Genomic DNA, 16,439 nt, shown 5'->3' with positions numbered 1-16,439 from the left:
CCCCCCCCCCCCCCCCCCCCCCCCCTGCCATGGTGGCCGAGTCGACCAACATGACGCCTTCCGACGATGATGATCTCACCCAGGTCATGTGGAACGACAAAGTCTGGCTGCAGTACTTTCCTCTCAACGACCAAAGCGCCATGCTCTACTTCTCCATGTCCCAGTTCTACGACAAGAATTGCAACAACGAGATCATCCGCATGCAGCGTCTGGACCCGGCCTTGCTGCGCAGCATGAAGGGCATCGAGTACAGCCTCACCGGCAACCCCGCCCCGGGCCTTTTCATCATCACCAAGTCGGAGCGCACGCTCGACCCTCCCAAGCTCGAGCCGCTCGCCACCTACTACATACATGACGGCAACATTTATCAAGCCCCGTCCATCCACGCCATCCTATCCACGAGGATGCTGCAGTCGCTCCATCATTTGAAGGGCGCCTTTGAGACTATGCAGAGCTCGGTCGAGTTTTCTGGACAGGGCAAGTACGTGTGGAACCCTCCACCCGTGGGGGCTGAGCCTAGGGAAAAGGAAGAGAGTGGCCCCGCCGTCACTCGTGCCGAGAGACATGCCGTCGATCGCATGCTCTACGATATATTGGAGAAGAATAGGCAGATTAGCGCCGCCTACGAGGAAAAACATAACCCACAGCCTGCTAACGCACCGGACGTAGCGGCGCCGCCGGGGAAACAATAACTTAAACATGCGAACACGAGCGTTCTCCGAGAAGGCTCTCGTTCGCATGTTCAAGTGCTATGTTCATAGACTTTTTGAGTGACGTGCCGACATTAATTTATTGCTAAATCAGCGACCTTTTCGTTACCCCGTGTTTCTGTCCCGGCCGTTGTGGTGCGATACTATGAGACCCGTTCCAGAGTCCGGGATGATTCCTACCCGAATCTCCCTATCATACCACTTATAACTTGTACTTTGTTCATTGGACAGTTCGATGTTAATCTTTGACATTAAACTTAATCTCCTGACTGTAAGTAGCGAAGAGTCACAACAAGTGCAGGTGCGCTACTGGTCCTTATTCTGGTTGCACAACACTGCACAAGGAGAAGAAGGGGCAAGTGGAACTCTCTGAATGGCCACGGGAAGCGTCGTGAGCAGAGCAGAAACAAGAAAACCGTACAATACTTTCCGCGTCCGATCCGGATTGCACTCTCACGGAGCAACTCCACGACAGCATATGAAGCGGGAGTGGCAAGGTCATGGCAGAATGTGCAGGCTACCACCACTGCAACTGCACTGGCCATCGACTCCATTTGCTTGGCTTGACCCCTCTTCTCCTCCTCTCCTAATCCCCTCATTCCCCAATCTCCTTCTTCTCTCTCTCCTCTCCACCCTCCCTCTCCCCTTCAAAGTGATGGATATTGCGCCAGTCTCACGCCCATCCCCACGCCGATCTCCAAGGCGATCTCCCAGGCGAACTGTACTTTCTAAAGCGCTGCAAGATGAAATAACCACACCACCGTCCAATTTGGAAGAACCGCGATGTGGCTACTCTAGTTACACTGACAGTGCTTCTCCACTGCACCCGAGGGCTTTATTACAGGCAGATGGAGATACATGTGTCAAAGACATACCTGAAAGTACGAAAATGTTTACGTTCTTTTCCAGAATGACCAAAAAGGCCAACGCCGAAATAGCAAAGGAATGGAAACTGAGAACTTGGGGTAACAAAATGGACATCGTCTACCGCAATTATCTGTTTGTGCGGCACAGGGGGAAAGATGGGTATACATTTGAGTTGACGTGCCAATCAAACAAAAAATGTGGCAGCTTTCATAAATTTATTGAGGATTGCGAGAGAAGCCTGGATGATTTTGATTCACCTCCTCCATTGAAGGATATTGTACAGGCTCTAAGAAAGTGTGGGGACCGTGGCGTCGGAGATGGTGGGGAACTAGCACAGGCAAAATCTCGGCAAAGTACGACCACCAAGAACGCTCCATTGTTTTCGCTCTCTGAGTTCGCGAGACTCTGTGTCATTTTGCGTGATGATTCGCATGCTCGAAAAGCTCTTTTAGATTTAAACAATGCGCTTACGTTGGAAGATTTTCGTGCAAACTTCACTCGTGAAGATCTTTGGCGAGAAATAGCGAAGCGCTTCAATGATGCATCTGTATCGTACGAGGAAGATTTTTCAACTTCCGTGCCAGAGGTATGTTCCGCAGACCCTCCCCTTTGCACAAGGTCAGCTGAGAGACTGAAGGATGTGTACCAGAGGACGCGATCGATGTTTACTCAACGCTTCGAGTACTACAATAGGTCTGGTAACAATGACCCGGAGAGCTTCCCGAACTATTTGTGGCCACACGATAAGGAGGGAAATGTTGTAGTAGCAGATATGAAACGTGTGTGGATTTTTTTCGTCGTGTGTCGTCTAGATACGAAGGAGCCCGACCATTTTTTGCTAGATGTCAGCTTGAAAACTTTTGCTGCGGGAATGGAGGGAGGAGGGAGGTACGGGTCTGCTGGAAAATCTACATCTTCATCCGGGAAGAAAAGAAGAAGTTCTTCGTTTGAGCAAGCTGGTGAAGAGATAAAAGAAATGCGAGTGGAGACCCAAAACCGCTGGGTAGAGGTAAGGGAAATGCTTGCCAGCGCGCATAGTACGACGGAGGGGGCAGGAAAACATCCCACGCCTCTCTCCGACGAAATGGTTAACGAAGACTGGTACGAAATGATCGAAAAGCGAACTCTGCGCCTCAAACGAGTAAAGGATGCTGGGGCTGGTGAACGCATAATTCAGATGTGTCAGCAGGGTTTGGAAGAGGCTATCGACAAGTTCGAGAAGCAGAAGCGAAATGCAGGCATTAGGGAGTCATAATTTACAAGTTGTCAATTCGGGCTCACCAGTACAAGGCCGAGCGCCTATCCGCCTCGACCGGCAGCACGCTAGACCAGCCGGACGACAACGAGCACTCCCTCTCTCCCGCCCTTCATCCGCACCTCACCCCACAATGTCTCGGCGCCCTGCTTTCCAAGCCTCTCTCCCCGTCCGTCTCTCCGCGCGCCCGCCGCCGCTGGCCCATGCGTGCCGGCACAACCGCGTGGCGGCCACGCCTTGCCGCACGGCGCGCCGCGTGGCGGCCCCCCATCCCCCCCTCTGCGCGACTTCCGCGGCCGGCGTCCTCAACGACGAGGTGATCCGGGTGCCGTCCACCGTGCCGGCGGACCGCCACCACCCCGTCAAGGTCTCGCTGCGCGCGGAGTCACTGGGCCGCCGCCGCCGCCGCGTGGTTGGCGGCGTCGACATCGCGGCCACGCCTGCGCGCGTGTGGCGCGTCCTCACGTCGTACGACCGCATCGAGCGCTACATGCCTAACATCGTGTCCAGCACCGTCGAGGACGGCGATGGCGTCGTGTATCTGGACCAGGTCGGCATCATTTCGAGCAAGCTCGGACTCAGATCGCGCATGCTGGTCCAGGTGGACGAGAGGGAGGAGGACAGATTTATTTCCTTCTCAAGGGTCGAGGGGAGAGACTTTTCGGAGTTTGTCGGGAGTTATTCGGTTAGCGAGGTAGAGGGGGGAGTGAGACTCGATTATGAACTCGTCGCCATGCCGTTTCCACTCTTCCCTATGTACTTGGTCGAGCGGAAGGTGTTTAAGGAAATCCCGATGACGCTCGCCTCGATTAGGGAGGAGGCCATTTTGGGGCGCGTTATCCCGTTTGAAAACGAATAAGACCTAACAGTTTTGTTCTTCCACATTCATCTCGTACTACTCTCACCGCCAGCTCACTCTCACATTTGTGTCAATTTTATCTCGCAACATCTTTACCTTATTATCCAACTAGATCTAACTCAACGCTCCCGTTGCAGTCAGTTACGAACAAAATCAGGGAAAACGCACTAAATTTCACTAGGCAAGTCGTCCACTCAGTTGAAGACATACCTTACGCCTTCGCTTTAAGGATCGATGGCAGGAAGTCAGAGGGCTCCTCTAACCCCAGCAAGTTGAGTACTGTAGCTCCCAGGTTAGCAATACCCGCAGCCTTGCAGTCCGGGTCGTCGCCCCACTGTGCAGATTCGTTGAGCTCGTAGTTTTCAATCCCATTCCCAGTCACCACGCACGGCACTTGTTGCTTCGTGTGCGACACCTTCGCCCTCCATTTTTCAGGCTGCGACCCCGGCTTCGGATTTCCGTCCTTTCCGCACTCGGCCATGATATCGCAATTGCCATGATCGGCGATGAGCACTACCACCCCTCCGCGGCTAATAATCTCCGGTATGACACACGCGAGGCACAGATCCACGTATTCCATCGCCATACGCGAGGCAATCATGTGCCCCGTGTGCCCCACCATGTCTCCATTAGCATAGTTGACGACCATAAGATCCGGCTTAAACTCGTCAAGATCCTTAGCGATCTCGTCCGAGATCTCAGCTGCCTTCATCCAGGGCCTGGTCTGCTCGCGCTGCTTGTACGACGGCACGCACGTGTATTTCTCCATGTTCTCGTCGAAGTTGGCGGCCCGATTCCCGTTGTAAAAGTATGTGACGTGGCCGTACTTCTGCGTCTCCGACACGGAGAAACGCTTCATGCCGTTCTTCACGACATACTCAGCGACAGTGCGCTCGATCTGAGGTGACGAGACGAGGAAGCGCTTCGGAATACCAGCGTCGCCATCATACTGCATCATGCCGGCGTAGCGGACCTTCGGGACGCGCTTGCGATCAAAGTGGGTAAACTCACCCTCTTCAGCCTCGAATGCGGTCGAGATCTCGATGGCGCGATCGCCGCGGAAGTTCCAGAACAGCACTGAGTCGTTATCCTGAATGGGTCCGACGGCATCGCCGTTGTCATCCACGACGACGAACGGCGGAAAGTACTGATCAGTCATCTCTTCATCCTTGTAAAAGCCCTGCCCGGCGTCAACTGAGGAAGAAAAGGTCTGAATGTTTTCGGTATCGCCCAAACAATGGGCGGCCCAGCCTCTCTCGACCATTCCCCAATCGGCCTCATACCTATCCATGGTGCACACCATACGACCGCCGCCGCTTGCGACGCGGACGTCGACGCCGGACTCACGGATCGCTTCGAGGCGCTTTTCTAGCAGCCCGATGTAGTCTAGTGTACGCCGCGCCCGCGCCCCCTGGGCCCCTACACCCCCTACAGCTACAAACGACGACCTTGTACTCGTGCAGGAACTTGGAGAACCGAACTTTCCACGGGGCTTGAATCCAGTTGGACTCCAAGAGGGTCGAGCGGCCGACCGGGGTGCGGTCGAGGCCGGGGCCGGCTGCGTACATGTACCAGTCGGAGCAGCGGTGGGAGAGCCATTCGGTGAAGAGGAGCCAGAAGTGAGGGTGCAGGGCGTGTTTGGGGACGAAGGCAAGGGTTCCCTTGCCTTCGTCCCCGCGCGGGGAGGGACAGCGCGGGGCAGAAGGGCGCCCTCCTGAGCCAACGCTCCGTGGACGAGGTGGTCCGGGGCGGTGGATGAGGCGCGCACTCGGAGGTGAGGGCGGTAGAGGAACAAGGCGGCCACGTCTGGGCGCTCGGCGTATCGGCTCCGTGCAGCGGAGAGACAGGAGACCGCGTGCCGAGAGAGATGCGTGCCAGCGAGCAGGTGCAAGCAGGGGGAGAGCACGAGAGGAGCGATGTGAGAAGAGGGAACGGTGTGGTGCGCTGGTGGTGGATGAGGGTGAATTTTGCGTCGGAGATGGGCGGGAGGGGGGAGAAGTGGAGCAGGTAGACGGGTAGGAAAGAGCTTGGTCGTGGAGGGAGGTGAGCGTGGCGCGGATGGCGGTGGAGGGCGGGACCAGCGAGAGAGCGGAGGAATAAGAGGAGGGTAAGGCATAGTGTGGGAGTGGCGGTGGCGGGTGGTGTAGGGGTTGAGGAGGCAGAAGAGGACGACGAGGGTGGCGAAGAAAAGGACGAATAGGGGATCAGCGTTCCGAGGAGAAGCGGGGGTGGAGGGTTGGAAGGAAATGGGGTTGGAGGGAGGAGGAATTAGGAGGGGAGGTGGACCGCATGACGTGAAGGAAGGAGGGAGAGAGCGAAGGTAGGGATAGACGCGCAGAAATTATGTACTTGCACATATCAAATGCTCAGTTTATCCCACCACCACCCCGCCCAATATGGACGGCCCCTATGCTTGTAGAAGCACACAAAAGAAATCTAAGGACGAAGAATACCTCGTTTCTCCAGAAATGCAACCATTTTCTCTCTTTTCTTCGACGAACCTCGCGTCAAGTCTGCCTCTAGAGAATTTCGCACCATCTCAATCATCTCAAGGTTGTCTTCTTTCGCAATCCTGTACCAGTCGCTCGTCTCTTCTTGTAATATCTCTAAAGAATTAGAGCAATAATTATTAATCCTGTGTGGGCGACCGTTGCGGGCAATGCAGTAATTGTGCAACATCATCGTGACCATAACGATTTCAATACAAACCTCCAACGAATATTCCAACTGACGCAGAATTCTCCACTTACTTACGAGGATTCCGAAGGCTTGTTCAACATGTATACGTGAAGAAGACTGAAAAAAATTATACGCATCGCGATACGGGTGACCACGAATCATAGAAGCAGGAAAAGGAGTTAGTAAACTTTCGTTGCAACTGTACGCTTCATCGCCTGCCACCCAGTAGTCTTTGTTCAGTAGACCAGCAGCCAAGTATCTTCCCAACGATGAAACCGAATGCGCCAAGGAATCGTGGGTCGACCCCTTGCACATAGCAGAAACCATTAAAAAACGATACCGCGAATCGACAAGCGCTTGCACAGGAACAGAGTAGTAACCTTTTCTGCAGTAAAACCCTGCAGGGCCATGGCGAGATTCAGGTTGTTTGATCTTCATACAAATTCCATCCAAAGCGCCAATGCAGCCTGTTAAAGGACTGATTGTCCTCCTTGAAGACTTGAACTCATCGGCAAGGAGCTGTAGTTCTTCATCACTTTGTAGAGGATTTGGGAACCGCAATTTGCGCAAAATAGACTGCCGTGTATCCTTGAAAATTTCGTAAACAGTAGTCCTTCCGATGCCGTAATGTCGCATTTCGTCGAGGTAACTCCCTCCCGTAAGCAGGCGCAGCGTTATGCCCAAGCGCGCTGCTGGCCTAATTGTCGTACGCGTGTCTCGTCGCTTCAGCTCATCCCTTAAAATTTCTAGCAGTTCGTAGAAAGAACACCTTGTCATCCTAAAAGCCCTCTCGAATTCTTTATCACTGTAAATGGCAGTACTTTCTTCGAACGAAATGTTTGTTCTGTTTCGCACAATATTCACCCGGCGAGGACCGCGTAGTAGCGAATAGGCAATTTGATTCAACTTTATCGTAGCTGCCACAGAGTTCAGAGATTCGTCTTCCAATACCAAAGCTGCAATGGCTGCAAAAACAGAATTTTTGTAGTTGTTCCTTACTTTTTGCCGCGTTGTGGGACTGTGGTTTTTTCTCAGAATTTGCCCTCTTTCCATAACGAAATATGGCGTGGGGAGTGGCAGTGGTGGATGGCGGGTGGGGTAGAGGTGAAGGATGCAGAGGAAGACGAGGAGGGTGGCCAAGAAGAAGACGAATGTGGGATCAGCGATCGGAGGAGAAGCGGGGGGTGAAGGGGTGGAGGTGAAGGGGTGGAAAGAAATGGGCTTGGAGGGAGGAGGCAGCGTTGGAAACCGGAGGGGGAGGTGGTCCGCATGACGTGAAAGAAGGGGGGTGTGAGGGAAGGTATAGATGGACGCGAGAATGGTTAGCATATTGTGTGCAAGACGCACATATCGAGTGCAGAGCATCGAGGGAGAGTCCCATTTGAAAGCAGCCGAGGAAAGATTGTTGCCCAAATGGATTGATACGTGGAGTAGAATGGCAGCAGTAGTTCGGTGGTGTTGCTGTAACAAGCGGCGTCGGAAAATCATTGCTACTTCGTGAATCGGGATCGGAACCAACGCCGTTGCCAGGGGATCGCAGCAGCTTCTCTGATGTGAAACGTAGACGTCCTGCAAGGGCATTTTCCGCTCTGTACATTACTACCATTTACAGCGCTTTTCTTGAAAAATTCAATTTAAAGGCCTGGGAGATACGCACTGCTGGAAGTCAAGAGAAGAAAAATTTGTGATGAACTGCGAGTTAGGAACGGCCCTGAGACTGAAAATTCCTGCTAGAACGCTTGCAGAAAAGCGCATCCCAAAAGATCACCATTCTGCGGGTGCAAAATTTTGCAGCAAATGCGAACGTTGTCGTGAGGGTGTTTACTGCATGGCCAAAGTGAAATGCACAGTTATCCTGCCGCTCCTAATGTACAAATTGTAAGGTGGGTATTACAAGCTTAGAAAGTACAAGTTCGACGAAATGAGATGAGACGCTGCGAGTTTCGGGACAGACATGAAACAGGTTAGATTCAGGATTCAAGCAAGTGAAGGCAGCGCACAGCTTTCAAGAACTCTTAGCTTCAGAAGGAAGGCAATGGGAATATTTTCACAGAAGATCAAAAAAACGCGGTAGCAATCCGCGATGAAAATCCAATTTGCTTCGTCACGAGCGGGCGACCAACATTCAGGTGACGGGTACATACCATTCTGAAATACAAACATGGAAAACAGTTGTTAGTCACTGAAGCAAAACATGATGGAAACCACGATCAAGGTATTGTGTTGACCAGTCTCAGAGAATAACCAAATGATTTTGACAACGAAAATTGGTTTAGCTCAGCGGGCGTTCGCCCTCCGCAGGTGTCCGAAGATAAACTCCGGATCTTCAGTGACTAGTAGCACAACGGGTATCAAAGGAAAGGGAATCAGAAACGTACCATTGGTGCGACTGCGAGATCTCGACCTGTCCACACTATCGGAAGTAGTCTTGAGCAAGAGACAGTACGGATAAACACGGCAGGGAGATGCTTAGGCATCTCCCCTAAGTGGATTACCGTACAGCCCTCAATGCGTCAAGAACTTCACGATATCGATACTCTGACCTTGCGCCTCTCACCAGGCTAGCTCGTGGCTAGCTGGTATGGTGGCGATGCGCGACAACGCATGGATGGAGCAGATATCCAATCTCACTGGGTTCTGGTCGGCGACGAGGAGGACTGAATGTCAAGTGTCGCCGGCCTTCAAATCAGATCAAGAGCATGAAAGATCTTTTTGGCAAACACAGATTGGATCACACATTGGCTTTCTAACTGAATTTAAGCAAGATTCACTCCCTCGTAAATGGCTTTTCGAGGTATTCATTAGCAGCACGCACGGAAATATATATAAAAACGCATTATGTGCTACAATAGAAGCGGCCTAATCAGGCCAGAAACCGTATTTTTGATTCCAACAGCACATTTTAGATGTTGGCACCTCGGCCCCTCAATAAACCATCAAAATACAATGTTCCACTTAAACAAAAGCACCTTGGAAAAGCGAAGTTGTCGTTTTCGCGGTCCCTGTTCCTCCCTTCACATGCGGCGAGAAATAGGCCGCAATCTTTGTTGACGGGTCCACCAGGACCAATGGGATGTCGGAAACGCTGGTAAGCCGCAGCAGATTCCCCACAAATTACACTGAGGAAAACTCTGTCAACGGGTATTGACCACATTTTGGAACACGTGGTGCCCGCCAGGCGCGGCGTCCTGATCTACCGAAGGGTACATGTTTATTTATGTCCTTGTAGGATGTGTCCAGAATCGTTGTTCAAGGTTTTTGAACAACGATTCTAGACACACCCGCTTGAACTTCAAGCGGTAGGAAGTGGCGTTTCTCCCCACCTCGCATCTTGCCGCTCCAGCCGACGTGGCAACGAACTTCTTCCCACACTGATCTTGCCATATTACCACCTCGGCCGAGGCGCCACCGGCATATTTTAGGTAGGGGAAAATGTGACACGATGAGCAGATCCTTGTCGAGTACGAAGCAGCGCAATCGAGGCGAGGATTACCATGAGACCGTCAAACAACGACGGGAAATCTGTAAACTTTACGCCGCTACTTCTAAGTAATCTTTCCCTTCAACTAGCAATGCAAGCTGTGCGACGCAGCAGGTGTCTAAGGACGTAGCAACTCTCTTAAAGGTCCGGCTGAGGGGTCATTCTCAAGTACTGTTTCCCACTGGGCAGTTCCGCGGGCTTGAATCCCTTCGGAAACAGCTCCTGTGCCTTATCGTTAGACACGGACGGGAGCACGACACAGTCCTTGCCCTTCGTCCAGTCGACTGGGGTAGCGACCTTGTGGCTAACGGCGAGCTGCAGCGAGTCGATGACCCTGAGAATCTCGTCGAAGCTCCTGCCGGTACTCGCCGGGTAGGTCAAGCTAAGCTTGATCTTCTTATCCAAGCCGACAACAAAAACGGAGCGCACGGTCATGGGCATGCCCTTGTCATCGACGGGGTGGTCGGCGGGGATCATTCCGTAGAGCCTGGCGACGTCGCGGGAGGCGTCGGCGATGATCGGGAAACCCTCGCCCTTAGGGCCCATAGGGCAGCCTTTGCCGTAGGCGGAGATGTCCGCCAGCCAGCCCGTGTGCGACTGCAGGTCGTCGCAGGACAGTGCCAGGACCTTGACGTTGCGCGCCTCGAACTCCGGCAGCAGCTGCGACACTCGCGCTAGCTCCGTCGTGCACACTGGCGTGAAGTCGGCGGGGTGCGAGAATAGCACCGCCCACGACGACTCGATGTACGTGTGGAAGTCGATCGGGCCGTGCGTCGTCTCCGCGCTGAAGTTCGGCGCGATCTCGCCGAGCAGGGGCGCCATGACGGTGCGGTTGATCGGAACGGGGAGCGGGGAGCGGGGAGCGGGGAGAGTGCGGGGAAGAAGAGAGAAGACGAAGAGAGTGAGTGGGGTCGGCCGCAGGCTATGGGGAGCGCGGGTGCTTCTGTTGAGGTGCGGCACAGTATGGCAAGGCTGTGGCAGAAACCTGTAACCTGATTGTATGTGAGATAGTGTGCCTTTACCGTTGAGTAACAATGGGAGCGGCCAGGGCAGGATCACAGGTGGTTGTACAGAATGATGATAGTGTGACCTGGGGAACACTCTTTGGAAGAGCGCTGGAAGGGGATGAAGCAGGAAGTGCAGGAGAGCTGAATCGTCGCGTCACGGACCAGAGACTGCACTACAAACGCGACACCATCTGCGTTGGTTTGGGTGCTGCGCAGGGAGACCACGAGATATTTTCTTGTGGATCCCGACAGGATTGGTTGCACTGTCCATCTAGCATACGGGTGCTGGTGTACTGTACACCCACCTCTCACACGTGGACACGACATCTTTATGACAGAAACTGTCCCGCAGCTGTACACAGCCGCCGTCAACTGTACCTCATGCCCCCTATTTGGCTCGTGACTGTAATTCCATTAATTCCGTTTGACCACCCACAGATGTTTACATTACAGCACCGCTGCTGAAGAACGCTGCAGGACCCATTCTCGGACAAACGGGTGAAGCCCTTCAGTTTACTTCCTACAGTGTTGTACCCTTCTCACTGGTATAACTTGGTCACGTTAAGGATTTTCCTGAAATCGGTCATTTTACCTCTCTACTGGCCGGTTTTTCGGTACCAAAAAATCAAATTTTGGCCGCTCCATGTGCCATCCGGCACAATTCGGGTACCCACATAAATACTTTTACATCGGAGTTGCGACAATCCCAGCGAACTCCGCGCCGCGACGTGCTGCCGATCTGCACGAGTACTCTCTTCCCTCCCTTATCGACAAGGCGGAGAACGTCTAGGCCATTTTTTTAAGGAAATATCATCCAGAGAAGTCCAAAAACTGCTCTCCGAATTGCGAACAACCTCCTCTCTTCCAACAGGCGCCTTACTTCCCTTCTCACCAACTGACCTTGTTGACACACGCCGCCCGCGTGCCTTGATAGCCAGTGTGTGTTTACTGTCCACATTTCCACATATCGCAGGCTGTGAGAGCATCTGAGGGGCATTGCACGTCAGAAAAGCCACGCCTTTCATGCTTCTAACACTCATACGATGCTTTGAGGGCGTCTACTGCTTTCTTTAATATTCTCAGTTATAGAAAAAGGCGTTTTGCGCGGCTAGCTAGCGCGCTCTTCTCTACTCTTTTGATTCGTCACTTGTGTGCGAGGGTTTGAGCTCTCATTTCCGGCGGCATACCGCCACCGTCGAGCCAGGAGGCGGACAGAGAAGAGGAGGAAAAAACTTTACTGTCCAGGTGCTGCTGGGTGCGTGTGTGTATAGTGAGAGAGATGGACTCTGCATAGTTGTGGAAGGCGGGGAGGTCAGAGAATCGTGGGTTGAAAAGTGCCCAAAATACACCATTAGAGAGTTTTTGAAGCCGAAGTGGTGACTAAAAAATCGTTATTTCGCACACGTGGCAGGACAGCTTTTCTCTATAGCAACAAAATTCTTGCGTTCTTTAGTCACAAGTCGCAATATCAATTAAAATAGCGAATTTAAAAAGGACGCCATATGGAAGGGTACCTTACACCTCGTGTCCACCTCTCGTTCTCCCGCCAAAAATTGGATCTAGCAAACCCATTGAGCCGCAAGACCCATCATGCCTACAGGGGAAAGCCACACCTGCCTACCCGTCTTGTTCCAGAACACTATCCGTGGAACGGGCGTTGCCTCCCTTCCCCTTCAAATGGCAACGTTGCCGTCCACACCTTCCCCACAACAACTTTCACCGACTAGCCCCTCTCTCCCCATTCAAATCCAACTCGAAACAAATCCGCACCCACCACCCCCGCCATCATCACCTCACTTCATCCCTTCCTCACCCGTATTCTCATCCCCATCACCATCATCTCCCTCACCGGTTCCACCCTCTTCCGCCACATGTGCCCCCCACCCGAGCCCCCCTCCCCTCGGCAACGGGCAGGGCACAAAGCGGTTCAGGTTTCCTGCACAGCTTGACATCGGCCTTCTGAAACCTATGATGGCTGTGGCCCCTAAAGCGGAATTCCTGGAGACAGCGGAGGTCGGAATGAATGTTAAACTTGAACGACATACAACTTACAGCGACCATCCGTCGTATGAGTTTGGTTAGATCTATTCGCAGTAGTAGGCGCTTGCAGGCAAAATAAAATGGGATGGAGCGTGTGCGACATGCCACCATCGACAAGCAAAGTCGCCGTGTGGTCGAGCGTGTTTTGGCTACAGCAGCTCGTTTGTTGTACGATTTTTGACGCATGGTGGGTTTGGGCGCTGAAGATATAGGGCGAGGGCTGTAGCACTCAGTACGGGGTTGGAAGGGTTTCAGTTATTCACTACTTTGCAAGGTTCAAAAACTCTCCGTCGGCGCAAAACTCGCTAAAATGTGACAAAGAATTGTCGATCGGATAGCCACCACAATTTAGCAATTTTTTGTTTTCAAAAACTCTCTATTACCCAAATTATACCAGTGAGAGAAGGGTACTGTAGGCACGGCCCAACAAAGAGCCCTTACAGAAATTCTCATCTGACATCATTCGGCTGGCGACTGGTTTCATGCTCTCTGTGACCAGCCAGAATACGTCTGTCTTACTGTACCTCTTGCAATAGTCCCCTCTTTATGCCGCCACATGCCGCCCGGTCCCCTCATACATTACGTCCGAAGCCCGCTCCTCCGCCGCTTTCGCTGCCCAGCACTGCCTCTGGCACTGCTGTCGTACAGTAGTTGTTCAATAACTGCAACACTCGCTAAGTGCAACTGCCCGCTAAGTGCAACGATATGTGTGAATCGGGCACGGTATCCATCTAATTGTAATTTAAAATCAATATCGGTGCAAATTCGCGAACTGCAACGGAAAAAAAGAAATCTCACTGAACGTTAGGACAATTTCGCAGGACCGGATCAACTTTAAAATAATAAATAGACTCTTTGAATGAATGTTTAGGCGGCAAACAATCTTCAAAGCCTCGTCCGCTTCGTCTATCGTTCACAACAAACATGGTCCAGGCTTACCTTTCGCTTTTACAAAAAAGAAAATTTTGAGCAGGCCGAAAGATTGAAAATAGAGGGCCATACATTTAATACTCTGTTGCAGCTTTAGGTGGGCTCAGAAAGGCCCAGGGTGCTGGTCGCAGTCTGATGCTCTCTGGAGTGCCAAGCAGAATACGATTGTCAACATTTTCAAATGAATAGTGTGAAGAAAAAAGCTTACACCTTATTATCAAATGACCCTGAATGGAACTCGGTCCAAAAGATGCTTACGGTGGCTAATTACCCTAATGATTAACCCAGCACGAATGGGTAGATGCACTACCGTTATCCGCCCTAGCGTGGCGCGAGTTTCCAGTGCCTAAAGAAGTAGGGAAACAAATCGATAACGCGATCATTCGAAGTGAGCAAGCGCAAGCAGGGACCGAAAGTCGCGTTATCTTACCAAGCATGAGAATGAAAACATTCTTGAAGGGTTAAGCCACGCAAGAAAGAGTACGGAAAGAAACAGAACAGAACGACGACTTGATTACATGAGCAGCGGAGTTGAGGGGGGAGGTGGTAGATCAAGCGACGATTTGAGGAAGAGAGTGGAGTGGCAATGGAGTTTAAACTGCCTCTCTCATACAGCCTTGTTTTCCGCCGGTAGTCGATTTCCAATTGCCTCTGCAGATGCATTACGCAAAAAAATGGCGTAACGAATCCTAACCGTTTCCAAGTCTTAGTATGAACGGTAACTTGAAACGGTCTGGCTGAAACGGTCCGTTTGAACGGCCAAGTAAAACTTCAGCGGAAGGGTCGGTTTGACAATGTTTTTCTTTCTGATAGTGTCGATGCGCCTTCAATCGAAGATCCCCCTTTTCCAGATTCACCGTTCAGTTATCAATGAAGGCAATAAAATCTTGCAAAATATTTCCTAACACGTGACAGAAAGTCTATCATAACCGTTCGGTAACTGCAACTCTGCGATACTGTAACTGCAATGGTCCGTGGTCCACCAACCTGTTGCAGTTTTCGAGCGACTACTGTATGACGGATTGTGTCGATGTGAACGGCCCTGTGCTTTCCTGTCCCGCCCTGCCCCAGTCCATGCCGCCCTTACACTGCATGTACTACCCTGTGCCGCTCTGTGCCACCCTGAGCTGCCTGATGTCGCCTTTTGCAGTTCACGTTTCGTCAACACCACATTTCACCGGATATCATCACTCCTGTGAATGCGTTAACCCTGTGCCCCGGTTGTAGACGATTTTGGGGTGCTACAAATTTGTAGATTCTGGTCACAAACTTGTGACAAAGACTCTCATCATTTCCCAAGTCCCAAATATTCGCTATCAGGGTTGTGTAATTAACAGACTACCCTTTCCCATCAGCGTAATTTTGAAAAGGGAGAATTTGGAACACAGCTTCAAAAGGTGTCTGCACACAATATGCATAGCTTTGCACCAATTTTATTGGGAGATTTTGCGTTTAGTGGGGCGATCGTGATCTTTTTTGTGGCAAAAAGGGGGTGAAATGGCTTTTCTTGTAGTGTGGAGGGGGTGACGCGGTCAAATTTGCTGAGGCACCCATCCGATTGAGAAATATTTGTAGGGATGTATGGGTGACGTCTTCAACATGGGGGTGACAGAAAAGAATTTGGTTGTTCGTGAGGAGCGACAGAATCTGAACAAAGTGGACGGTGCTATAAATTGTACTAAATGACAGGCGAAATCGGATACTAAGGCGTTACTAAAAGAGCGGCTACTGGGCTACTCTGCAGTATCCCCATACAGCTGTTTCAGAGAGCAGTCCTTCACTGTGTGATCTGCCATCCGACACAAAGTACAGGAGTACACACGCTTCTTCTTCGCAGCAGGGCCATCATCCTAGACGACACTCCCCCGCTCTCTCCTTTACCGAAACCATCCCCACGACCATCCTCAACCGTATTTCCAACCCCTTCCAACTTACCCCTTCCGACGGTATGCCCAGTTGTGTTACCGCCGCATCCTCCCCTGCCGCAAGTCCTTGTCCGACGTAACGTCTTCTTTGGAATCAATTTCCAAGCACCCGGCCACCTCCCTGTCTTCCTCTAAATTCCTTCCTGCCTCACTCCCAAGATCATCTCCGCCATCTTCAAATTGTACTCCGTCGATGCATTCTTCCATTCTCTCCACGTCTGCGAACACCCCTAAATTTTCGCCATCCTTGCTGACATTTTCCTCGTCCATTTGTCCGCCCTGCTCTCGCGAGAAGGATCGTCTGCTGTGCCGCGAAATCGGCAGAAAAGACGACGGGATGGCGGTGGAGTTATACATTTCTCTACCTCGTCCACATCATCGTTACGTTTGCCGTTGGACATACTATCTTCATCCTCTCCATCCTTGTCAGTATCATCGTTTTCAAGCACCTCCCGCAAGTGAGAAGCCATTTCTCTCTCTGTTCTCTCCTTTTCCTCTCTGTCTCTTTCCTTCTGCAGCTGCGCAGCCCTTGCTCTTCTTTTCTTCTCCTTTTGCAGTTGGGCAGCCCTAGCTGCCTCTTCTCTCTCTTTTTTCAATTGCTTCCAGGCTCTCGCCTGCCTCTCCCGTACAGCGTCTTCCTCGCTGTCACTGCAAACGTTTGACGCGCCCTTCGAAGCCTTCTCGTG

At 51.9% G+C, this 16,439-nt stretch overlaps 3 protein-coding genes; all 3 read right to left on the bottom strand.

Annotated features, from left to right (window-relative positions):
- Positions 1-3,750: 3,750 nt before the first annotated feature.
- Positions 3,751-3,899, bottom strand: CHC_T00001520001 (hypothetical protein). XM_005712352.1 is given in 2 exon segments: positions 3,751-3,791; positions 3,792-3,899. The coding sequence occupies 1 exon segment, from the start codon at positions 3,897-3,899 to the stop codon at positions 3,792-3,794; it is 108 nt and encodes a 35-aa protein (XP_005712409.1). The 3' UTR covers positions 3,751-3,791.
- Positions 3,900-3,902: 3 nt separating this feature from the next.
- CHC_T00001519001 (hypothetical protein) lies at positions 3,903-5,807 on the bottom strand. The gene has a single exon (XM_005712351.1). The coding sequence runs from the start codon at positions 5,805-5,807 to the stop codon at positions 3,903-3,905; it is 1,905 nt and encodes a 634-aa protein (XP_005712408.1).
- A 4,052-nt stretch (positions 5,808-9,859) lies between these two features.
- On the bottom strand, positions 9,860-10,673 carry CHC_T00001518001 (hypothetical protein). XM_005712350.1 is given in 2 exon segments: positions 9,860-9,989; positions 9,990-10,673. 1 exon segment carries the CDS (start codon positions 10,671-10,673, stop codon positions 9,990-9,992), a length of 684 nt encoding a protein of 227 aa, XP_005712407.1. The 3' UTR covers positions 9,860-9,989.
- Between the last annotated feature and the right edge of the window lie 5,766 nt (positions 10,674-16,439).

Source organism: Chondrus crispus, genomic scaffold (genome assembly GCF_000350225.1).
Source record: "Chondrus crispus Stackhouse genomic scaffold, scaffold_101, whole genome shotgun sequence".
NCBI lineage: Eukaryota > Rhodophyta > Florideophyceae > Gigartinales > Gigartinaceae > Chondrus > Chondrus crispus.
Note: the sequence above shows the minus strand (reverse complement) of the source record. Positions and strands in the feature narration are given on the sequence as shown.

Bases quoted from the DNA above. Each gene is read 5' to 3' on its own strand.
- CHC_T00001519001 (XM_005712351.1), bottom strand. From the start codon at position 5,807: ATGCCTTACCCTCCTCTTATTCCTCCGCTCTCTCGCTGGTCCCGCCCT.
- CHC_T00001518001 (XM_005712350.1), bottom strand. From the start codon at position 10,673: ATGGCGCCCCTGCTCGGCGAGATCGCGCCGAACTTCAGCGCGGAGACG.
- CHC_T00001520001 (XM_005712352.1), bottom strand. From the start codon at position 3,899: ATGTCTTCAACTGAGTGGACGACTTGCCTAGTGAAATTTAGTGCGTTT.